Source organism: Mauremys reevesii, linkage group 14 (genome assembly GCF_016161935.1).
Source record: "Mauremys reevesii isolate NIE-2019 linkage group 14, ASM1616193v1, whole genome shotgun sequence".
Lineage (NCBI taxonomy): Eukaryota > Metazoa > Chordata > Testudines > Geoemydidae > Mauremys > Mauremys reevesii.
Genome location: NC_052636.1, coordinates 28,638,619 through 28,663,451, shown reverse-complemented (window position 1 = coordinate 28,663,451; position 24,833 = coordinate 28,638,619). Strand labels below are relative to the sequence as shown.

At 51.8% G+C, this 24,833-nt stretch overlaps 1 protein-coding gene and 1 long non-coding RNA gene across 2 annotated transcripts in view; both read left to right on the top strand.

Annotated features, from left to right (window-relative positions):
- LOC120381856 (zinc finger protein 418-like) overlaps nt 1-13,150 on the top strand; it is a gene marked incomplete at both ends in the record, with an annotated part of 47,040 nt that extends 33,890 nt beyond the window's left edge. The window contains one exon of the mRNA XM_039500019.1: nt 12,484-13,150. Coding sequence (XP_039355953.1) covers nt 12,484-13,150 — 667 coding nt within the window. The remainder of the gene's footprint in view (nt 1-12,483) is intronic.
- On the top strand, nt 38-11,710 carry LOC120381862. Its single transcript, XR_005588167.1, has 3 exons — nt 38-95; nt 2,882-2,994; nt 11,657-11,710. It is a non-coding gene; the product is annotated as an uncharacterized LOC120381862 (long non-coding RNA).
- Nucleotides 13,151-24,833: the final 11,683 nt, after the last annotated feature.

Genomic DNA, 24,833 nt, shown 5'->3' with positions numbered 1-24,833 from the left:
TTTCACCAGGGAAGAGTGGGCTCTGCTGGACCCCACTCAGAGAGTCCTCTACTGGGATGTCATGCATGAGAACTATGAGACTGTGACCTCGCTGGGTAAGGGTTCCTGTCCCCTCGGTTCTTGGAAGGGGAAATGAAAAGATAAAGTTCACGCCAGCCCCACAATGCCACCTCTACTCTGTCCTGTTTCTGCATCACCCCAATATGCCAGTGACACACACACACTGCCACAGACCCTCCCCTGCTGCAGAACACTTTGGGAACAGAGCACAGGAGCCGTATCGCACAGTGTCAAATAGCTCCTGTTTGCTCAAGTGAAACTGGGGGTTAGGTCTGGCATAACGGTTCCATACCCTAATCATTTTTGTTGCCCTTTTCTGAACTTTTTCCAATTCCAATATATCTTTTTTTGAGATGGGGCAACAACATCTGCATGCAGTATTCAAGATGTGGGTGTATCATTTGCTGTTTTTACAAATATGATATATGATATTTTCTGTCGTATCTATCCCTTTCTTAATTATTTCCAACATTGTTCGCTTTTTCACTGCTGCTGCACATTGAGTGGATGTTTTCAGAGAACTATCCACAGTGATTCCAAGATCCATCTCTCGAGTGGAAGCAGCTAATTTAGACCCCATCATTCTGTATGTATAGTTGGGATTATGTTTTCCAATGGGATGCACTATGTGCTATCCTGTCATCAGTACTGCTGAGATCCTGCATTCAGTGATATCCCTGCCCTTCCTGTTCCCTTTCTCCACTGAACCCCACCAGCCCATGCTTCCTGTTCCCAGCTTCCCCAGGACACTTTCTCTGTCTCTGAACCTCTCGGTGCATCCTTGAATGCTGGCTGAGGGTATCCATACAGGGGATCTCCAGCAGCAGAACACTGAATCTCACCCAGGATTACAGATGACACAACTCCTCACTGCTCTGGATTGCACCCCAGCATGTGAAAATGGCCTAGGTTGGTAGTGACATTTCTTGAGACATGCAGAGTCTTGCTCCCATATCACCAGGTGTGATAACGATAACAGGAAAGGCCGAATATGGGAAACTGATTGTTCAGCTTGCTTTTGACCTGCATCATATTTTGCAATATATTCCAAATAAGGAAATTAACGTGCAACGTATATATCATTGTTTGGGGTTTTAAGCTTTAAAAGGCTTGTGTGATTTTTAGCTCAGGGGGACAGTATTCCAATAGCTGTTGCTCCTGTGCACTTTTAACCAAGAAAAGAGCCTCAGGCTGAGCTGATTCAAAATCAGTCATGTGGTCGTTTTCCACAACAGCTTCAAGAGGTCCCTGTGATGGAATGTAAATGTCTTCACACCTTCCCCCTGCAGGAGACTGGCTGTTTGACCAGCTGTTTGCCTTGCTGTCTCTGAGGAACTGCTCTGTGGGTGTTCCCCAGAATTGTAACTTTTTCAGTAATATCATACAGTAAAATCTCATAACTTTACATACAGTGTTACTACACATTTTAACAGGAGGATAATATTCAGTAGATTATGCGTTTTCAAATGATACCTCACAAGCCATACTGTGTACAAAATTGATCATAATTTTCTAGAAGAGTGAACATAGGGGTGTAGACTGACACAGTGTCTGAGTGTGTGTTCCCAGCAGATATGTGGGTATTTCAATCCCTCATAAGCACAGTGTTCGGCATCTTCAAGGACCTGGGAACTAGTCCTGGAAATTCACTGGTTTACCAAGTGTGACACTGGATGGAATTGTGAGACACTTTGGTATTAATAATAAAATAATATTATAATCTGATAAAATTGCAATGAATCGTGCTAGATATGCCATGCCAGGTGTCAGTGAAAATGTTATGATTTTCCACGTATGATAATTTTGTTTCTATGTTTGTATCACCTTTGTATTGTGTGTTATAGATATGTAGGGTATATCTGTATTTCCAGACTGGTGCAGTGTTTCTGGGTGACACCCCCAGACATATTAGCATCAACACTGCCTAGCCTGTTTGATGGCCCATTGAGGGTCATCAGCCGTACAATGAGCCCATGGAAAGGACAAGGGGATACACCTATTGAGTCAGCAAGACATGCCGGGGTATGCCTGTGTAATGAGAACTCCAAGGCTTTTCCATGTCACGTGCTGTGAAGCTTGTGTTTGGGACACAGGAAGTACAAGCCACACGGCAAAAGGAATGTAAAGGGCAGCTGCATCATCTCCATTTTGTCTTCAATCCCCCTTCCTACCTCTGGAGCACCTTCTCTACAAACTGAACCCTGGAACAAAGGACTGAATGACCCATCCAATCTGTGGATGTGTTCCAGACAGACTTTCAAGCCAGCAACTCACCAATACTGCTAAGAACCTGATATATCCATTTTGGAATGTATCTGACTGCTTTCCCATTTAACTTCTTTCTGTCTTTCTTTCCTTTAAACCTTTAGTTTAGATGCTAAAGGATTGTCTGGAAGGATGGAATTTTGGGTAATATCCAAACTTATACTGACCTGGTGATGTGGCTGACCCTTTGGGGTCAGAAGAACACTTTGTTTATGTGAGCAGAGTTTTTAAATAACCTCTCACTGTACTGGACCTCGCTGCTGATTAGGAGTCAGAGAACTGGGATGCAATAAAGGGGGCTGCGTGATTTCTTTTTTCAGCTTCTCGATAACCCGTGTTTGTGACTGGTCGGTGAGTTTAACTTCAGTGTTAACCACCATTTTTGGGAGCATCTGCTCTCCCTTTTTCAGCCTGCCCTAACTTTGGCATTTTCAGTGAGAACTGCCCCTGCCGCACCAGGTCACACTAAGCACTGAAGTTAAAGTAATAGAATGTTTTTTTATGCCCAAGTCTTATGAAATCAACTGAACTCCTTTGTTTTCTTTCATCTGAGCAGGGTTTCTAGTTTTCCAACTTGATGTGATCTCCCAGCTGGAACAAGGGGAAGAGCCATGCGTCCCAGACCTCCAAGGTTCAGAAGAAGAGAGATCCTGAGATCTCCCTGCACAGGTGAGAAACATTAAACCACCCAGAATCTGTAAGTGCCTGAAGGAAACATCTGGGATGCCTAACAAAGCCCTTGGGAGGTCTCTCAGTTCATTATTGTCCCTAGTAGGGTCATATCCTCAGGGTAAATATAGATCTTCTTTGAGTGCTTGCTCATATCCATTCCAGTAAGTGTGCGTGCTTGTCGGAAGATTTTTACCCTAGCAACACTCGGTGGGTCAGCACCGCTATAGCACGGATATATACCCCTCCCGACCAGGGCGGCTCTACAAAGTAGGCTGCCCCAAGCAGCGCGGGCGCTGCGCCGCCCTTCCCAGTCCCGCGGCGGGTCCCCTCTTCCCGCGGCTCCGGCATCCTGGGGAGGCGGCATTTGCTCGGTGGAGCTCCGCCGGCATGCCTGCGGCAGGTCCACGGAGCCCGGGACGAGCGGACCTGCGCGGTCATGCCTGCGGGAGCTCAGCGAGCCGCGGGAAGGCGGGACCCGCGCAGGCATGACTGCGGCAGGTCCGCTCGTCCCGGGCTCCGGTGGACCTGCCGCAGGCATGCCGGCGGGAGCTCCACCGGAGCCAAATGCCGCCCTCCCCAGGATGCCGCCCCAAGCGGGCGCTTGGCCCGCTGGTGCCTAGAGCCGCCCCTGCTCCCGACCCATCCGCCCCTCAGTTCCTTCTTACCGCCCGTGACGGTCGTTGGAACAGTGGAGAGTGGCTTTGCTGACCTCCATATCCCTAGCTTCTTGTAGTTATTTACTCTTTATCATGTATATAGTTCAAGTTCTTGTAGTTATAGTTAATTTTAGTACGTATTTTAATAGTTAGTGTATATAGTTAAGCGGGGGATTTGGGGAGTAGCCCCTTTCCTCTGACCGGTGTGGGCTCATGCCCAAGGCACCGGGATTTAATCCCTGCTCGGTGTGCCAGAAGCCGATGCCGGTGGGGGATCCTCATGACTGCTGCCTAAAATGCTTAGGAGAATCCCACCTGACAGACAAGTGCCGAATTTGCAAGTTGTTCAAGCCAAGAACGAAGAAGGAGCGGGACTTGCGACTAAAGCAGCTCCTTATGGAATCGGCCCTTAGTCCTGCGGTGGCGGTGCCGGCACCGTCCATCCAACCTGTGTCGGTGAGGAGCGCACCTTCGGCACCGGATCGCTCCAGTACCAAAAAGGACTCCCGGCACCAGCATCTGCCGGCACCGGCTCCCCGGCACTGCTCCCTTTCCCCGACTGGGAAATGACGTACTGCTCCGACCCCATCCTCGCAGAAGGAGCACACATCAAAGTCCATCTGTCGGACCCCGGTAACTGCTGCGGCACCGCCAACACCGACAACGCAGTTGGCCGCTCCTCCGAGCGGCACCATCAATTCCGGTACTGCATTGAGTCTGGTGCCACATAGCTCCCCGGCTCATGCTATGTTCGAGCTCACTCTCCCTTGTACGCCGGAGACCTTCTCAATGGCAAGAGAGCTCATCGCGCTGACGGAGTCGATGCAGCCTCAACCCCCGGCACCACCGGTGCGGGTTATCCAATCCATTGGCAAGCTGGCCCTGATAAGGCCTCCTTCCGTCGGTCCACCGGAGAGACGTCTTTCCAGGTCGCGGTCTCGGAGACATTCCCGCTCCTGCCGTTCCCAATTCCAGCACCGCTCGCAGTCCCGGCACCGCTCTCCATCGCAGTACCGGTCGTACTTGCGGAGACTTTCAAGATCTCTGTCACCGGACAGATACTCCTGATACCGATCCGACTCTCGGTACCGATCTCAGTACCGTGTGTCCCGCAGTCACTCCCGGCACAGGGACTCAAGATCCCGGTCGACCTCCCGGCACCGGCACGGTAGTAGGTCCCGGTCTCGTTCATGGCACTGACAAGACCGGTACCGCTCACCGGTACCGCCCCGGGACTGAACGTCAGGAACAGCAGTACCTAACAGGGTCTCTCGGCCCCGTGGCCGAGACACATGTCAATGTCGTCCCAGGCTGGGAGTGCTTCTTACCACCAGGACTGGGCATCTGATATTCCGTGCCACCATCCAGAGGCACAAAGCCAGGAGCAAGGTCCTCATCAATGGGCCTTTTGGACTCCGTGGGCATATCACGAGGCCCAAGGTGCCCCACTTGTGGCTCAGCACTCCGGCCCCTCAGAGCACAGGGTTCCTGAAGTGATTGTAAGCCATCCTCCTCCCGCGGGCACGGACGAAGATCCACTTCAATCTGCAGACCCGGAGATTCCACCTGATGCAGATGGTGCTCCGCCGGTCCATGACCCACCTCAGGACCCGTTGGTACCGGGCCTCTCCTCCCCCTCCTCTCCTGATGAGGCAGTGGCAGGAACATCCTCCTCTGGTCCTCCGCCTATTGATCTCAGGGCCCATCAAGACCTCTTGCGGAGAGTAGCACAAAACATGAATTTGCCAGTGGAGGAGGTTGCTGAAATAGAGGACCCTGTTGTAGACATATTATCTGCGGATGCGCCCCTTCGAGTGGCTCTCCCGTTCATCCGCACTATTCAAGCCAATGCAGACACAATTTGGCAATCCCCAGCTTCTATTACACCTACAGCTAGGGGAGTAGAGAGAAAATATATGGTCCCCGCAAAGGGGTACGAATATCTCTACACCCACCCACCTCCCTGCCCCCTGGTTGTCCAATCCGTGAACGAACGGGAGCGTCATGGCCAGCAAGCACCGGCTCCTAAGGCGAAGGAGGCTAGGCACATGGACCTCCTAGGCCGTAAGGTCTACTCGGCTGGAAGCCTCCAACTTAGGGTGGCAAACCAGCAGGCCCTCCTAAGTCGTTATAATTTTAATACGTGGGTGTCTGTGGGGAAGTTTGCACAACTCCTTCCCCAGGAGTCCCACGCAGAGTTCTGGCCCTACTAGAGGAGGGTAAAAAAGTGGCGAGAACTTCCCTCCAGGCCTCTCTGGATGCAGCGGACTCAGCAGCCAGAACGCTTGCGTCCGGGGTAACGATGAGACGCATCTCCTGGCTACAAGCTTCAGGCCTTCCCCCAGAATTGCAGCAGACAATTCAGGATTTACCTTTTGAGGGCCAGGGCCTTTTCTCGGATCTGCGCAGAGCCTCAAGGACAATCGAGTCATAATGCGCTCGTTGGGTATGCACACGCCGGTGACCCAACATAGGTCCTTCTGGCCCCAACCATACCGCCCTTATAACCAGCCTGAACGCGACAGAATACGACCAGGCGGCGCGGCAGGGGCAATCGGTGGAGACAGTCTGGCCTTCAGGAAACCAAAGTCAAGCGCCCCCTAAACCACCTACGGGGCCAAAACAAAACTTTTGATGGGATGTTTGAGGACGGCCCACCAGTTTCCCTGCCGGATCCTTCTCCCTCCTTCTTCAACCGCCTCTCCCATTTCCTCCCTGCATGGTCCCAGCTCACCTCCGACCGTTGGGTCCTTTGCAGTGGAAACAGGATACCACCTCCAATTTGTGTCTCCACCCCCATCCCACCCTCCCCACCCGTCCGTCTTCAGGGACCCCTCTCACGAGCAATTCCTCTTACAAGAGGTTCAGGCGCTCCTAACGCTGGGAGCCATAGAAGAGGTGCCAGAGGACATGAGGGGCAAGGGGTTCTGTTCCTGCTACTTTTTAATCCCCAAGGCAAAGGGTGGTCTACGACCGATCCTCGACCTGCGAGAACTCAACAAATTCATGATAAAGCTCAAGTTCCGCATGGTATCCCTGGGAACCATCATCCCATCCCTGGATCCGGGAGACTGGTATGCCACTCTCGATATGAAGGACGTGTATTTCCATATCGCCATTTACCCGCCGCACAGACGGTTTCTCCGTTTTGTGGTCAACCAACAGCACTTCCGGTTCACGGTGCTTCCCTTTGGTCTTTCTACGGCCCCGAGAGTCTTCACCAAATGTATGGCCGTTGTAGCTGCCTCCCTCCGCCGTCATCGAATACACGTCTACCCGTACCTCGACGATTGGCTCATTCGAGGGACTTCCCAGGCGCAAGTATCACAGCACCTGTGTGTTGTCAAAGACCTCTTTGGGAGGCTCGGCCTCATGATCAATGTAGAAAAGTCTACCCTGACTCCAACGCAGAGAATAGACTTTACTGGAGCAGTTCTGGACTCCAATCTGGCCAGGGCCTGCCTTCCTCTGCCACGTTTTCAGTCAATGTCTTCGATCATTCGAAGTTTTCAATCCTTCCCGACAACGTCGGTGCGCACCTGCCTCGGTCTATTAGGTCACATGGCGTCCTGCACCTTTGTGACCAAGTGCGTGAACTGCGACTTGGTGCTTCAAACCTGGCTTGCTTCTCTATACGGTCCACACAGAGACAATATAGATTCGGTGATCACTATCCCCAGGACGGTTCTCGACTCCCTCACTTGGTGGCTGGACCTCACTGTAGTTTGCGCAGGGATGCCGTTCCACCCTCCTCAACCCTCGGTGGCACTAACCACAGACCCATCATCTCTGGGTTGGGGTGCCCACCTCGGGAACCTTCACACTCAAGGCCTCTGGTTGCCCCAGGAGCTGACCCTGCATATCAATGTCAGGGAGCTGAGGGCAGTCCGTCTAGCATGCCAGGTGTTTCGGGTCCATCTCCAAGGCCACTGTGTATCTGTGTTCACAGACAACACGACGACCATGTATTACATAAACAAGCAGGGCGCGGCGTGCTACTCCCTACTTTGCCAAGAAGCCACTCACCTGTGGAACTTTTGCATAGCCCACTCAATCGATTTGGTAGCGTCTTTTCTCCCAGGAGTCCAGAACACTCTGGCAGATTGCCTCAGCAGATCCTTCCTGTCTCACGAATGGTCGATCCGTCCTGACATCATCCATTCCGTTTTCCGGAGGTGGGGCTTTACCCGCATAGACCTCTTTGCCTCCCGAGAGAACAGGAAATGCCAGGTGTTCTGCTCCTACCAAGGATGCTCCCTGGGCTCCCTCTCAGACGCATTCCTCCTCCCGTGGACAAGGCACCTATTTTATGCCTTTCCGCCGTTTCCCCTTGTTCACAGAGTCCTTCTCAAGCTCCGCAGGGACAGAGCCAACCTGATCCTCATTGCTCCAGCATGTCGAGGCAGCACTGGTACACCCTGGTTGTTCGACCAGAGGAAGGCAGTGGCGGATCCGATTCCCCTGCCACTGTGGCGGACCTCATAACACAGGACTTGGCAGGCTTCACCACCCAGACCTGCAGTCCCTTCATCTCACTGCATGGCTCCTGCGTGGTGGAACCAATCCGAGCTCTGCTGCTCTGCTTCAGTACAACAGGTCCTCTTGGGAAGTAGGAAGCCTTCCACTAGGATGACTTATCTCGCCAAGTCGAGCGTTTCTCGCACTGGTGCGATCAGAGTAACTTGGTCCCAGGACAGGTTTCCATCCCTACTATCCTGGATTACCTCTGGTCCCTCAAAGAGCAGGTCCTGGCGGTCTCTTCTATAAAGGTTAATCTGGCAGCTATTTCCGCCTTCCACCCAGGTGAAAGTGACTGTTCAATTTTCTCTCACCCCATGGTTTCCAGGTTCCTTAAGGGACTGGAACGGTTGTACCCCCAAGTCCATCACCCAGCCCCACCTGTGATCTAAACCTGGTGTTGACCAAGCTTATGGGGGCCCCCTTCAAGCCTATGGCCACATGTTCCCTGCTGTACCTTTCCTGGAAGAAAGGTCGCTATCACCTCGGCGCTATCACCTCGGCGAGGCGAGTCTCGGAGCTTCGTGCCTTGACGGCTGATCCCCCTTATACGTCTTCCATAAGGACAAGGTACACCTGCGGCCACACCCCTCTTTCCTCCCTAAGGTGGTGTCTGCTTTTCATGTCAATCAAGACATTTTCCTCCCAGTTTTTTCCCCAAAGCCGCACTCATCGCGCAGGGAATAACAACTACATACTTTGGATGTCCGTAGGGCTCTCGCCTTTTATATAGAGAGAACAAAACCCTTCCGGCGTTCACCTCAGCTCTTTGTAGCAGTGGCAGACCGCATGAAGGGCATGCTGGTCTCTTCCCAACGGATCTCATCTTGGGTAACATCCTGCATCAGAACGTGCTATGAACCGGCTCACGTTCCTGCTAGCCATCTCACTGCCCATTCTACGTGGGCGCAGGCCTCTTCTGCCGCATTCCTGGCTCATGTTCCCATCCAGGAAATATGTAGGGCGGCTACCTGGTCATCAATTCACACCTTTGCCTCACACTACGCATTGGTCCAACAATCCAGAGACGATGCAGCCTTTGGCTCAGCAGTTTTGCATTCTGCGACGTCTCACTCCGACCCCACTGCCTAGGTAAGGCTTGGGAATCACCTAACTGGAATGGATATGAGCAATCACTCGAAGAAGAAAAGACGGTTACTCACCGTTGTAACTGTTGTTCTTCGAGATGTGTTGCTCATATCCATTCCGCACCCGCCCTCCATCCCCACTGTCGGAGTAGCCGGCAAGAAGGAACTGAGGAGCGGATGGGTCGGCAGGGGTATATATCCGGCGCTATAGCGGCGCCACTCCAGGAGGCGCCCAGCCGACCCACCGAGTGTTGCTAGGGTAAAAATCTTCCGACTAGCATGCACGCAGTGCGCGCACACCTAACTGGAATGGATATGATCAACACATCTCGAAGAACAACAGTTACAATGGTGAGTAACCGTCCTTTTTTGGGAGCAGGAAGAACTGGACTCGCAGACGCAGGGAGCTCTACTGGAGTGAAGACTAATGGACAGGCACAGGGAAAGGAAACCAAAGCATTTTCTACAGCAGCCTGGCTCAAGGGCATTGGCCAGTGTGGACTGTATTGTCTTCTTTGCTTCCCTGTGCTAATCTAAGGACTTTCCAATGCTGTGTTTCAGTTGACTAATAAACCCTGCTATGTTTTAAAGTCTGCCCAGTGTCACAGCAAAAACTTGCTCTGTGCATTGACTGAGGAACCGTCACTGAACAGGATTGTCGTTCAGCTGGACCTGCTGGCAGAGCTCACAGGTTGAAGTAGGAGTGTTGAAGCCAGAGGCTCAGTCTCAGGTGTTGAAGCTACATGGCCTGTCCTTGTGGAAGAGTGGGACCCCTTGGGGGTCTAGTGCACTCAAGGGGCACTTCCCAAGGACGGTTTAAAAGCCAGGGCATTGCAGAGATCCTATGGATCCATGACAGTGCCAGAGGTTCAGCCTTATGGGAAAAGATATCAGACAAGAAAAGGATCTAAATGCGTGTTTACCATCGCTCCTCTCAGTCCTCATGGGAATCCTGATCAGTTCCAGTGTGTATTAAAACCGTCCTCTAAGGCTCACCTCTTGGTTATCAGGCCATGTCAGTTTTGTTACAGGGTTTTCCCTTCACCCTTCCACTTCCTGGGTCTTGTCACACAGACAGGAAGCAGCAACTGACCAGAAGTCGAGCGCAGACAATGCCATGTTTATTGGGGTTAGTTTCCAAGCAACCATATTCCGAAGCCCTTCACACCAGTCGGGCTTATCTCTTAGTCTGTTTCCCAGTGCTCTGTTCCCAGCTTTGATGCAGCAAAGCATTTACCCCGTGTCCCCCTTACCCGCTCTGACACATGAGCATTTTCCCTATGTCCCCATTACCCGCTCTGACACATGAGCGTTTACCCCGTGTCCCCCTTACCCGCTCTGACACATGAGCATTTACCCGTGTCCCCCTTACCCGCTCTGACACCGCAGAGCCTTGCCTGTGTCCCTGTTCCCTGTTCCTGTTCCCCCTCCTGTTTGACTCAGTTTATATAGTAATATGCACAGCTACACCTTTGTAACCAATCATTGTACTGAAATGTAACTAATCAGTCCTAACACATTGAAACATAATTATCTAACCAATTGTATCCCACTATCCTCATTAACTTACATCTAGCAAAATTAATTATACAGCAGATAGAAACAATTAGAGAATCAGACTGATTAACAATGTAAAAGTGGTGGCCATAAAGATAGAACAATACAGAAATGAGGTTTCACAACCACAAGCATTGAGAAGTGATTTCTTGCCAGACAGGCTGCTGTCAAACTAAGTTTTCTTTAACCATCTTAAGATCTGTTTCTTTATCTGGTGGTGATGGGCACTATCAGGACAGGATCATCTTCCTAACAGCCCAATAGCACCTTATTTCAGTGTGACTGGTTTGGGATGTGAGGATGTGACCCTTCGCTTCCCAGCTTATGGCTGCCCCTGCTGCTTAGCCAAAGGCCTTAGCCTAAGAACAAGGCCTCAGACGGTCACAGTAAGAGAAGGCCCTTACAAATACAGACAGTGATTTTGATTCTTTGTTTTCATACTCCTTTAAGTAGCTAAGTGATAAAAATACCCTAAGTTCTTAAACTATAGGCTTTACAGGCAGGCCTGAATATCTCTATTCTATCAGTGGGTTCTGTCCCTTCCCCCATTCTGTGTCTGTCTTGTCTATTCAGATTGTAAATTCTTCAGGGCATGGCCCAGCTACTGTTCTCTGTTTGTACTGTGCCTAGCACAATGGGGACCCACTGTTAGTTGGTCCTTAGGCACTAAGGTAATGCATATGATTTATAATCATAATAACTCTCCTGCCACTTTGAGCCAAGGAAGCTGGCCTTGGGATGTTACTGCTTAAAAATGAGCTGGGGGTAAAACCATGGACTATTCTTTGTGCCAAGTATCCCACAAATTACACTGACCTCCCTCATTTTCTTTACCTGCAGTAGGGTTTCCAAATTCCAAACCTGATGTGATCTCGCAGCTGGAACGAGGGGAAGAGCTGTGGGTCCCAGACGTCCAGGGCTCTGAGAAAGAAGTGCTTCCAAGAGCTGCCTGCACAGGTGAGGACTTGGTTAAACCAACTCAAAAACTGTGTGGGAATGCAGGAAACATTCAGGATGCCCTACAAAGATCCTGTGAGCTCTCCAAGTTCAGGATTGTTCCCTGCAGATGTGGAATCATTATGGCAGATGTCACTCATGGCTTCCCTCCTATTCTGACTGACAACTGGCAGCAGGTTGCTCCTGATCTCACTTTCCCTGAGTGTTCTCATGAGATGCAGACCAAAACTGATCCCTTCCTCTCTCCTCTGGGGAAAATCAGCTCCTGATAGGTTTGATCTCTCCCACACATATTTTGGATTGTTCATCCCTTTTTCCATTCCTCTCTCTGAAATTTTCTTTCTTTCTGGCGCAGGTAGTGACCTATGCCTGGATTCTCTGTGTCTCCCATCAGGTGATGGGATGGTGAGTCAGAATGAGGAGGAGACACTCCAGCAGGAAGATGCTGAGCAAAGAGAACCACGTGGAACTTTATCAGGAAGACTCAAAGGGAATGTTTCCAGGAGTTGTGCACTCCCAGAAAAACCAAAAGCCTGTGAGACTCAGCAGAGGCCAGAGGAAAACTTTAGTAGCCACTCAGACCTTATAACAAGTGACAGAATTAACTTGGAAGAGACACGCCACATGTGCCATGAGTGCGGGAAAAGCTTCAATCAGCGCTCACACCTTATCAGACATCAGAGAATCCACACAAGGGAGACGCCCTACACATGCTCTGAGTGCGGGAAAAGCTTCAATCAGAGCTCAAACCTTACCAGACATCAGAGAATCCACACAGGGGAGACGCCCTACACGTGCGCTGAGTGCGGGAAAAGCTTCAATCGGCGCTCAAACTTTATTAGACATCAGAGAATCCACACGAGGGAGACGCCCTACACGTGCTCTGAGTGCGGGAAAAGCTTCAATCAGAGCTCACACCTTACCAGACATCGGAGAATCCACACAGGGGAGACGCCCTACACATGCTCTGAGTGCGGGAAAAGCTTCAATCAGAGCTCTGTCCTGAGTACACACAGGAGAATCCACACAGCGGAGAAGCCCTACACGTGCTCTGAGTGCAGGAAAAGCTTCAGTCAGAACTCGGACCTTATCAGACATGAGAGAATCCACACAGGGGAGACGCCCTACACGTGCTCGGAGTGCGGGAAAAGCTTCAATCGGCGCTCAAACTTTATTAGACATCAGAGAATCCACACAAGGGAGATGCCCTACACATGCTCTGAGTGTGGGAAAAGCTTCAATCAGAGCTCTGTCCTGAGCACACACAGGAGAATCCACACAGGGGAGACGCCCTACACGTGCTCTGAGTGCAGAAAAAGCTTCAATCAGAACTCAGACCTTATCAGACATCAGAAAATCCACATGAGAGAGAACTGTAATAAATCCCTTGACTAGGGCTGGGCAAAATTTAAAAAAAAAAATCACATTTCCTAATTCCCACATAGTGATTTTTGCACCATCTTCACCGTGGTCTCTCAGCTCCACCAGATGAGTTACCTGCTTCTGCCTTTTGCAGCTCACCCTTCTTTGGGGTCAGTGTGATCTTTTCTATCAACTCCTTTCCTTTTGAGCTAGGAATGTTCATCAGCTCCTGGAGGTTTGATCCCAACAAGGTACAGTGAGGCAAAAAGTATCTGTGCCTGACATCCACTAGGGCTGTACATGGCGTTGTCTGCTCAAGTTAGTGATCTTGATGTAAAAAGACAATTATAGTTGTAGAACAGATGCCCAGGTGCAGGGGTTGGCATTAGCTTTCCCCTTCAACTGACCTAAATTCCATCACTTTTCCTAGTCTAAACAAACCCTGAGCATCACGGTTATACTGTTCCCCCATTTCAAAGCCATTGTTAGTCATCGAGTTCCCCTTTTGGAAATAAATTGTTTCATTCCCAGTTGCTCTGATGCTGTTTCAAGTTGTGCTGGAGAGCAGATATTTTTGCTACCATTTTTCTCACTTAAAATATATTGAACTAATACAAAGAGCAGGAACAGGGCAGGGATAGGAAAAATTGTCATTTCACCCGCTGTAAACAGTAAATCAGAGGATTCCCAACGAGAGGCGTACAGCTTTCTGCCCGGGGCTACAGTGCCATGGTACCAGTGTAGGCACCTAGTCGATTACAGTGCTGTGATTGGCCTCCGGGAGGTGTCCCACAATCCTGTTCTCGCCTCTCTGGTCTTTGGTTTGAACTCTACTGCACTCCCTCAGGTGACCAACTATGAACCCCACCCCTTAAATTCCTTGGGAATTTTGAAAGTCCCAGTTCAACAGAGACTAATTATGGTTATAGACCCATCCTGAAATTAGAGCAGGATATTGTAAAGCTTTATCTCATAGTACAGTAACACAATTCAAACCTGTCGGCACAGAGGAGAAAGCACTCCTTCAGTTCACATTTATTGCTACTGATCTCACTGACAAACTTCCTTTTCTCAGTACTGCTCCAGGTGTTTTCCCTCTGTTCCCTCCCAGCTGTGGTTACGGGACTGCAGCAGCTCCCCAGGGCCAGCTTTGCTCTTTCACTTACATCCTTCACTTGTTTGGACAGAGCTGTGTCTGCCCCCAGTTTAATTCACATCTGAGAGCTCAGGTACCAGCAGATCGTTACAAAGGCTAAATTCCCATCACCACCAGTGGGAGGTTATCCTGGGCTGCCAGGGCTGCAGGATTTAGCCCATGGTCAGTCAAGGTGCTACAGCAGCTGCACTCTTACATTGTGAGTCCTGCAGCTTCATACCAAACTGCTCTGCCATAGTCTGCAGGGGGCCTGACTTGCTGAGAATCTGGCAGAAGAGAGACCTGGAGTAGAGAAGGAAAATGTCCTCAGCAGTCACAGCCGGCAGGAGCAGGGAAGGTTCGGTTTATTTTTAAACTCCTCTCCCTGCTCAAGCCTTTAATCATTCCTGTGGCTCTTCTCTGAACCCTTTGCAATTTATCAGGGACAACAACCAACCAACCAAACCAGGCTGTTCTGCCCGATGTAACAGTCTATTGCCTTTCAAGGCTGACTATAAATCAGCTCGTTCTATTCACCCAAGAGTTCCACTTTAAGGGCTTTTTGTTTTCTAGTTCCAGTCAAACCCTGTGCAACAGCATCATTGTTAACTCATCATCTGGTCATTTCACATTCACAGGGTCACAAAGTGGGCGGTTCTAAGTCTTTCCTCCCACACCAACATGAAAAAAATCAGTGACAGAAAATGCCCTAAAGCGCCTCTGCTGCCTTGAACAACAGCCTGGGGAAATACACGAGGGGAAGTGCTTTCCTCTCTCCTCCTGATACCGGGTAACATTTCTGTCTGTCCTTGAGATCCTGCCACAGGGACAGGCTTGAGGATGCAAATGACATGTTAAGGCTTCGTTGGTTTGCACGTTCCTTTACTCCTTCAATAGTGATAAGGGTGCGTGAGCGTGAAATAATCCCACTCTGACTTTCACACTGGAGGCAATTTTCAGGCTCACAATAAAAAAACACAAATTTCTTTCTAACCTGAGCAAGTTGAATCGAGTCATTGTGAGATGATAAATCCGGAGCCCCAGGCTGACTTTCTGTCATCACATGTTTTTAGAGTAGATCACATTCACTGGGTGGGTCTTCTGCTGGGAAGTGTCTCTCTCCAGTGGCAGCACCCAGTGCACATTCCCCACTTACAAACTCATCTTCAGTATATCGGCCACTGAACCTAGCGAGGGGGGAGGGTCCCCGTGGTCGGGCTCCAGCCCCTGGATCCCGAGCCTGGCAAGCCCGAGTCAGCCGGCCTGGGCCAGCTGTGGGGTTTAATTGCGCTGCAGACATACATGGGTGTCACAATCCCAGCTTTCTCCTCAGGAATCAAGCCCTCGCCCCCGTGACAGGCAGGGGCGTCGCCACTGTACTCGTGAGGTCGGAACTGACACTGCCCCTGCACAGGGACCCAGGGGAGCGGCTCCTTGGCCAGCTGTGGCTGGCAGGAGACCCAGCGAGGCAGGAGCTGCTCTGGGTTCTCGGCAGGGGAGAGTAACTGGGAGAAGGGGGGAGTTTGTCTCTCATTTACAGGGAGCTTTGCCAGAGTGGAGCCTGTAGGTCACATGCTGGGGGGCTGTGACGGGCACACAGGCTCCGTGCTCTGGAACAGCTCTGAGTCAAACCCAGGCAGGAGCCTCCTCAGTGTGACACCCCCAGGGGACGCTCTCACTGGGGGAAGCCTCCTTGGCTTCAGCCCCTCCTGGGACTGACCTTGGACCTTTCAGCCCCCCTGTTCCACACCAGGAGCTTCCTGCAGTGAGTCCACCTGAATCGGACACCTCGGAAAGCCTCACCCTCCCGAAGGGGAGTCCTGCACCCCCAACTTCCACAGTCCCCAGTGACTCTCAGCCAGCGCTGTACAACAGAAGGTTCGTTAGGGGTCTGGGATCCAGCCTGGGAAAGTTCTGTGTTCGCACAGGAAGCAGGAAGATTCAGCAACGTCCATCTTGGGCAGACCCCGAACTCAGAGCCTGGGCTCTCCCCTCGAGTCCCCAACCAGCAGACTCCTTGCTCCCAACAGCCCGACTCAGCCAGGCCCTTTGCCCCTCGTCTGTCCTCTGTCCTGTTTCCCTGGCAACCTGCTCACCTGGCCTCCAGCTCGTTCTTTGTTCTCCGACTCCTCCCAGCCAGCTGGCCTCTTGCAGCAGGTGCGCCCCGGCCATCGGTTGCTAGGAGACAGAATTTGTGGCCATTGTCTGGGCCCAGGCAGCCAGACAGCAGCCACACCTGCCCTTTGGGGGTCTCTGCCAAGATTTAACCCCCTTGTCCCACCACCGAGATCCGTGGTCCCAAAACACTTCAGGGTCATGCCCCCACCCCGTCCATGCTCCCCCCAAGTCGTGGCTGGGAGTGGGGCCGCAGCTAAGGGGGAAGGGACACAGACAGGAGTAAGGGGGCTGAGGCAGGGGCCAGAGCTGGGGCTGGAGCCAAGAGTGGAGCTGGGTGGCTCCTCCTTCCCACCCCCATGGGGGCTGGCCCGGGCCCAGTTTCATCCCTCTGAATGTTACTCCATCCCCCTGGCAGGGGGCACCCCACATTTTGGACCTTTAACCTAGATAATCGTGCCACAAATAGGGGAAACTGAGGTACACACAAGCTGCAAACAAAACATCCAGAAAATTCCCACTTCGTCACAGGGGTGTCAGTGGGGTCGGAGCTGGGCAGCAGCACAGGAAAGTGGGGATGTTAAACTGCAAAACATCCCCCTGTGTTCCATAAAAGCCTCTCGTTTATCCCTAACCCCCTCCCCATGAAAATCTCCACCCTGCCCTGGCCCACAGAGACCCCTCACTCCAATGCAGATTTTTAACTTTTCTTACTTGTCCTTGGCCTTCCACAAACATTGTTCCCATCAAAATGACCCAGGGCTTTTACAACGAGAATGAAAACAAACTAAATCAAACCCAAAGAAACCGCTATCGACCTCCCCACCACACACACTTTGGGTCTGAATTTTCTACTGAAATGTTGAGGCAATAAAACTCTCACTGCTCTTGTCCAGAAACAAACCTAAGCCCCCCATGCAGTACCTGGGGCATCTATGTCTGACCCACCAAGGCTTCAGCTCCTTTGGGGAGATTTCCAGCTGCCCAGTCCTGCTGCTATTCCAGGGGAGCAATTCCTGACTCCTGTCAGCATTTATCTCAGCCCGTTCTGGGCATCAGAGGTTTCTCCGGGAAAGGGCAGCGAGTGGTTCTAGGGGCCAGTGATCCTCCTCCAAATCGAGCTAGAACCTGAGACTCCTTCCCCTTCCCCAGGCTGTGGGCGGGGAGGCATTTCACAGAGCTCTCGGAGCTATAGCCCATGGCTAAGGAGAGAGAAAAAGCCTCCCATCCCCCTCTGCTCTGGGGGCTGGGTTTCCTCCTGAGGCCTCTGCCCCCCACCGAGTGCCTATGGCTCATCCCTGAACCTTGCTGCTGCTCCTTGCTATAGACTGTGAAAGGAGCGGAGGCAGCGCAGGAGCCTTCTGGGGACGCAGATCTGAGGCTTTGGGAGAGACACATTGTCTGAGACATCAGAGCTCTGCAAACCCTGCAGCCACCCCCTCAATCCGGGGCCTGTTCCAGCCCTGAGTCTGGGCTGCCGTGATCCCTCCCCCAGAGCAGGGTGCCCACAGATTACAGCCTGGATATAGGCGTGCAAGACTAACTCCTGTTTTCCCTGACAGGGCCTCCCCTAGACCAAGTGGCATCCCAGGCAAGAAGTGTCTTCAGTGCCCCCCCCCACTCCATATGTTAAACCATTGAATACCTTATTTTTATTGCATTTGTAGCTCATTTCATGATTTCGATGCACAATCTGGATGCATGATTTTCTCTATCATATAAGACAATAAATGTTCATGCTAGGATGTGTAAATCTGTATTTATTCATGCCATATATAAGCAAATGAAAAAATAATTTCTTTTAAGCATATAGAAACTTTTAATTTTGACAGTAACTGAAATGTACTAACATCTAGAAATGGAGCCCTCACCAGCACAGGGTGGGCCGGTATTAAATAGTGTTACAGTCGGAGACAGACAGCGTTAGGATGTTAACCCCAGGCCCTTTGTTCAAGGTCGCTTCTCTTGCCTTTCCCCATGAACTGAAGCGCAGCATTCAAGAGATCCAGAGACTAGTTGATGACGTTTCCAAGTGCTAAAATAGCGATGTCCGTCTTGCATTGACCATTATTGACTGGAGCAATGGTTTATGGAGAATAAACTTCAAGGTGAGAAGCAGTAGCCCAAAAAGGCCTCTGCAGGTGCTGAAGTAGCTCAGTTGGGAGAGCATTAGACTGAAGATCTTAAAAGTTCCTGGTTCAATCCCAGGTTTCAGCAGGCTGTTTCATCCCTCTTCCTGCAGCAGTGGGCTCTTTCCTGAAAGCACAGCACTGCCTTTACACAATGCACGACCCTCATCTTGGGCTTCACTGCAGGAAAAGGCACCAATGGCTTATGCACTCAGTTGGCCCACCGCACCTTTCTTTCTACTCTTGCTGCTTCACAGCAAGGGGAAGAAAAAGCTCCCCTTCAAGCTAGAGTCACAAGGGTGATGTAAGGACGACTTCCTGATCCTGGCTCCAGTCCTCTGTTCTTCCAGCTGACCCATCAGAGAGCTGCTGCCAGTTTCTCCAGGTTCGCCCATCAGTGTGTGCCAGGGTGAGCACCACCAAAGTGCAGGAATTTGAGGGCGGGGCAGGGCAGTGCACTGTAATGGAGTTTCTGTAGTATAGTGGTTCTCACATTTGCCTAACCTGCATCAAGCCGGCTAGGCAGAACTGACACCAACTTGTCTGGGGTGTTTCCCAGAAGCAGAGCACAAGTTTGAAATACGGGCAGCATAGAACCAATATTCATAACGTCAACTACAAAATGATACACATCTAGAGAGCATCATTATCAGCCAATCAGAACCTCTCCATAGACCCTTACACAACAACCTTTATACAATATTGGCTGCAAATATAGAACAGTGGTTGCAATGGTGATCTATACAGTTACAGTTTATGTCAATAACGTCACAGGAGGTGACACGGCATCAGAGAGACTGATACTGGAATACTGCCTTCAGTTTTGGTGTCCTCGTTTGAAAAAGATGTTGTGAAATTAGAGTTTGGGACAGCAAAGATCCACCAAAGGTTCTGAGGGCCGGAGAAAAATGCCTTCTAGTGAGCTATTGAAAGAGCTCAACCTGTTTAGCTAATCAAAAGAAGATTGAAAGGTGACTTCATTGAAGAGTTGAAGTGTCTTAATGGAGAGAAAAGACTGGGTATTAAAGGGCTCTTGAATCGAGCAGAGAAAGGCCTAACAAGACCAGTGGCTGGAAGGTGAAAAGATACAAATTCATATTACAACTAAGGCACAAATATTCAACAGCGAGGATGATTCACCACAGGAACAAGCTACCAAGGGAAGTGGTGGATTCTCCATCTCTTGATGTCATTTCATGAAGACTAGATGCCTTTCTGCAATGTGTTTGCCCCAAAAGTAGCTATGGTGTCCTACAGGAGGCCTGTGATATGCAGGGGGTCAGATTAGATGCTCTAATGGTCTCTTCTGGCCATAAAGTTGACTCATTTCTGAAAATCTGAGTGTAGCATTGGGAGCAGCGTCTGATGTTTCCCTGTCTAGCCGGCTTGCTGCCTAGAACGAACGCTCCTTGAGTGGGGTGATCCACAGGAGTAGCTCAAACCTGCAAAGTGCCTGGCCAGGGCAGGACATTGGCACAGCAAGGGAGGGTGTGGCAGTGACATCACAAAGGCGTTTTGCAGGACCTCAGACTATTGGTCCAAGGTGGTGGGGAGGTGGTGACCTCACAGAGAGATGCTGACATCAGCCAGGCAGGACAGGGGCGAGGGCCAGGGAAACCTCAGAGACCCCTGTGGCTTTGCTGCAGCAAGTCTCCTTCTCCAGGTCTCTCTCTGAGGACTGAGAGAGTATTCGGGTTCACGGACGTGAGCGCCAGGAGGAACCTCTTTCGAGTTTTCTCCTTCCCTTTTAGCAATTTTACTAGAAAACAGCCGTCCCTGTTTAGAAGGTAAGAGCCTCCTGGAAGTTTGAAACCTGTTCAGTCTGATCCATCTGGTGACAGTTGAATTCTAGGCATGGAAAACACGAGCTTAAGGAGGCAGAATTTTATTCCGCACCTGGGATTTTGTCCCTTAGAATCACTGGGGACATTAGGGTTTGTCCTTTGTGTTTCACCTTTTCCTCCCTGCCTCCCTCCTTTCTCTTTCTTCTTGTGTCCTTCCTCCTATTCCCCTCCTGTGTGTGTGTGTGTGTGTGTGTGTGTGTGTGTGTGTGTGTGTGTGTGTGTGTGTGTGTGTGTGTGTGTGTGTGTGTGTGTGTGTCGGGGCAGTGCTCTGCAGCTCCCAAAACTGTGGGGCTGAAATAGTGCTTGGGCAGTGATCCCCACCAGTGACCTGGGCCATCCTTCCTTTGGGCTCTCTGGTGAGAACCCTCAGCCTCCCGTCCGCAGTCTCTACCCTGATTGGCTGAGCAGGGGGTTATTGACAGGAAGGAGACTCAGATCCTTGTTGGTCTCTTTTAAGACCAAGGAAATAAGTCAGAACCAGTTCTGTGTTTGATGAATTTTGTTGCTTCTCTGCATTAATGGTCTCTGAGCAGTTCATGATTCTCTCTGACATTGCAGTTCTCCTCAAATACTTGCTGAATAATTCCTGTGCACTGTTGTTGGTCTGGAGCTCATCTGAGAGCTCTTTATTCAGGTCATTCAATGTCTGAAATTCAAGATCTGATGGTTAGTTTGTAAAAGCAGCAAAGAGTCCTGTGGCACCTTATAGACTAGCAGATGTTTTGGAGCATGAGCTTTCATGGGTGAATACCCACTTCGTCAGATGCATGTAGTGGGAATTTCCAGGGGCCGGTATATTGAAAATCAGGGCTCTTGGGTCCTATTTCCAACTCTGACCCTGACTGGCTGTGTGACCTAAGACAAGTCAATTCTCCTCTCTCAGCCTTAGCTTCTCCCTCTTTCGAGTAGGGATAATAAGGATCTGCTCCTGCCTACCTCACGGTGGGTGGAGGCAGGGCCAGCTCTAGGTTTTGCCGCCCCAAGGAAAAAATTTAGCTGCCCCACCCCAGCCCTGGGCTCCCCACAACCCTTGCTGCCCGAGCCCTGGGCTCTGCCCCCCACCGCACCCCTGCCACCCCAGCCTGGGCCTCCCCACCCGCACCCCTGCCGCCCCAGCCCCCCACGCACCCCCTGCCACCACAGCCCTGGGCTCTCCTCCACACACACCCCGTGCCGCCCCAGCCCGGGGCTCTCCCCCCCCCCCACCCTCTGCTGCCCCAGCTCTGGGCTCCCCACACCTGCACCCTCCTTCCGCCCCAGCCCTGGGCCACTGTTGCTGCTCCCAGGGTGCATCATTCAGCAGGAATTTTGGATGTTCACAGAACACAGACAGGATTGGTTCCCGCATGGTTACAGAGCTGCAGTAAAGTGGAACAATTTTCAGCTTGTGTGATTGGAGGATATCTGGATGCATATTATAAGACTGTCCTCCATAAATGAGGAAAAGTTGAGGTGCCTTTATTATTCTTTGTTTCTATTGGGAATTTGCCAGTGCAATATCACTGTCTTCCTTTTAAACAAACAAAACTAGGAAAAAAATGGCAATGGCTGTTGAAAATAGCAATTCCAGTCCTAAAAACCACGGGGAAGCATTTCTTGCTCAATTTTATCTAGTAGGATGCCCCTGGAACAATGGGAGAGAGAAAGTGCAGCCATGGAGACACCACACAGCAGCCTTGCCTAGCAGGGGCAGGGGGGCGAGAAGGGACATCATCCGAGCTCCCTGCATCCAGGTCACTTTCCTCAGCCGGGCTGCGTCAGGGGAGGGCAGAGAGCAGCAGCTTCTGATGCTCCCCTCAGAGCCCAGCCCAGGTGGGGAAAGTGACTAGGACGCAGGGAGCACATAGTGTTGCTCCTCGCTCCCCCCAGCCTCTGTGGGGCCACGGAGGAGCATTGGGGCAGGGGAGAGCAGTGAGCACCTTTGCACGGCCACACGGTGCCCTTTGACCCCCTGGAGCCCTGGGCGGCTGCCGGGGGCCCCACCTCTAAGGCCGGCCGGGCTCCCAGCACGAGCAGCAGAGACACAGGGAGACTGGCCACCCACTGAGCAGAGGTAGCCTGGGCGGCTCTTAATGGAGGCTCGGGGGGGCTCAGCCTCCCCAAACCTTGCCTTGCCAAGGGGGCAGTGGGGCCCATGACTAGGGTCCCTGGCCAAATTGGGCCCCCCGGGAAAGTCTCCCCATGGGGTCCCAGGGCTGGAGGAGCTCCACTCCTGCTACGGCCCGGGCTGCAGCTTGGGCACAGAGCTTCTCTGGTCTCGGGGCCGCAGCGGGGCCGGGGTAAAGGAGTGACAGGGTGGGGCCAGTGGGGGAAGGGGTGGAACAGAGGTGACAGTGGGTGGGGCTGTGGGTGGAAGGTGTGGAAGGGGGCAGAGCCACACGCAGGAGTGGGGGGGTCATGGTTCCGGTGCTGGGGCCCCCGCACTTGTTCTCCCTTTCCCTGGGCTTTGGCATCACTAGCCCCTGCTTAGCGAGTAGGGGTCAGTGGTCCCCAAAATGTGGGGCGTGACTCCTAGGGGGACACAGAGGAAGATTGATGGGGGCACCCCAGGGCCTGAGCCAGCCCCCATGGAGGGCGGGGAGGGAGCAACACTCAGCCCCACTCTGTCCCAGCTCTTCCCCAACCCCACCCTCAGCCTGGGCCCCTGGCTCCCAGCCCGGCCTCGACCCCCTTACCCCTGTCCGCACCCCTCTCCCCAGCAAGCAACGGCCTCACTCCCAGCCCCAGTTCTCGACCGCGGCTTCCGAGGGGCCACAGCCATGGATACGAGGGCGCAGTGTGAAATGTTTGGGGCCCACTGGGTTAGGGTGACGTCCTCAATCACTTCTCTGCAGTCCAATGAAAGCGATTCCTCACCCACCCACCCCTCTGTCAGGACCGCCTAGGCACGTTCTGCTGCCCTTCACTTTCGTACAGGAGGAGAATAACATTTCATTCCACTCAATCCTAAAGTGATTTGCAACCCACCACCATCCCAAACTGGTCATTTTGGGGAAGCGGCACCACCATGCTGCATAGCTAGGCAGAGCAGGGGTGTCTGTGCAAACACGGCCTGTTCCTGAAGTCTTCCCACAGCTCCTCACTAGATGTGAGCGGGAGCTCATTCAGACCCTGCTTATGCTTAGTATTTAAAAACTCCTTATTGTCCCTATCTCTGCTGGCCTTAGATTTCTCCTCCCGTCCACTTCTTGATAGCTCAGATGAGGTGGCCGAGTGGTTAAGGTGCTGGACTGCTAATCCATTGTGCTCTGCAGTGTCCATGCTCTGGGTGTGTGATCGCTGCCTAATGAGAGTCCCAGACACCTTATCTATCTAGGAGCTCTTCTCTCTTCCAGCTGTTCAACCAGCCCCTTCATCCCACAAGCATTGCAGGAGGGGGGTGGAGGGGGAAAGCCACTTCACAGGCATTCAGAGAGGGAGAGGAGACAAGCAGGGGGACGGGGGGAGTGTAACAGACCTTTTGGGCATACAGGTGATACGGAGCACACAGATCACTGTTGCTCCTACAACAGGGTAAGTTCTCAAGCAGCATGTTTCTTACTTTGCCCATCTGCCAATTTTGATGATTATCAATGGAAATATTTTGCCACTGGGTTCTGTGTTTACACAGAAATTGACATTTACCAACAAATACGTAATTCTTCCAGTCCTGCCTAGTCTGCAGTTGGTGGGTTTAGAGGGACTCATTCACTCTCCCCACCCCCCATGCCAGGCCTGTTCTCTCAACTTTCCACACTGCTGGGATCCTTCCCTGGTCTCCCCCCAGACCACTGCCCCACCCCCACTTCTGGGATCCCCTCCCCACACTGTCCAAATCCCCTGCTGGCAGGATCCCTTCCTGTTCCTTTTATTTCCTGTCTCCACTCTGGGCAAAAGCTCTGTACGGTTCCCACAGTGGAAGTTGAACCCAGGCCCCCTAGGTGAAAACCAGGAATCCTGCCCACTAGCCCATATGGGACTATTGGTGCAGCTGATTTAAGTGGGATTCACCCACGAAAGCTCCTGCTCCAATACGTCTGTTAGTCTATGTGTAGCCACAGCCTTAGCTCTATAAGGTGCCACAGGACTCTTTGCTGCTGTTATTACTACAACTCTCTAAGCCAACCCTCATGAGCGCAGCAGGGACTAGCGACCGGATGTCCTATTTGGGCCTTTTCTTATATAGGTCCTATTACCCCCAATTCCTGTCCCGATTGTTCACATTTGCTGTCTGGTCACCCTAGCAGGGGCTGCACACAGGGCTGCATTAACCCTTCAGGTGCTGAGGTTTCTCCATTCCCAAAGTGCCTGTGATCAGGAAACAGACGCCAGGGCTCCCAGGTGCTGCACAGACTATGACTGAGATCGGGACCCATATTGCGCTAGCAGTGCTGAAACGATCCCTGGCCACACTGGGATACCCAGGGGTTCCTCACTTTCCTGAGCCTGCGCCGCCCAACTTCTTCTGACTCCATCTGCATCACCCAGGAGCAGCG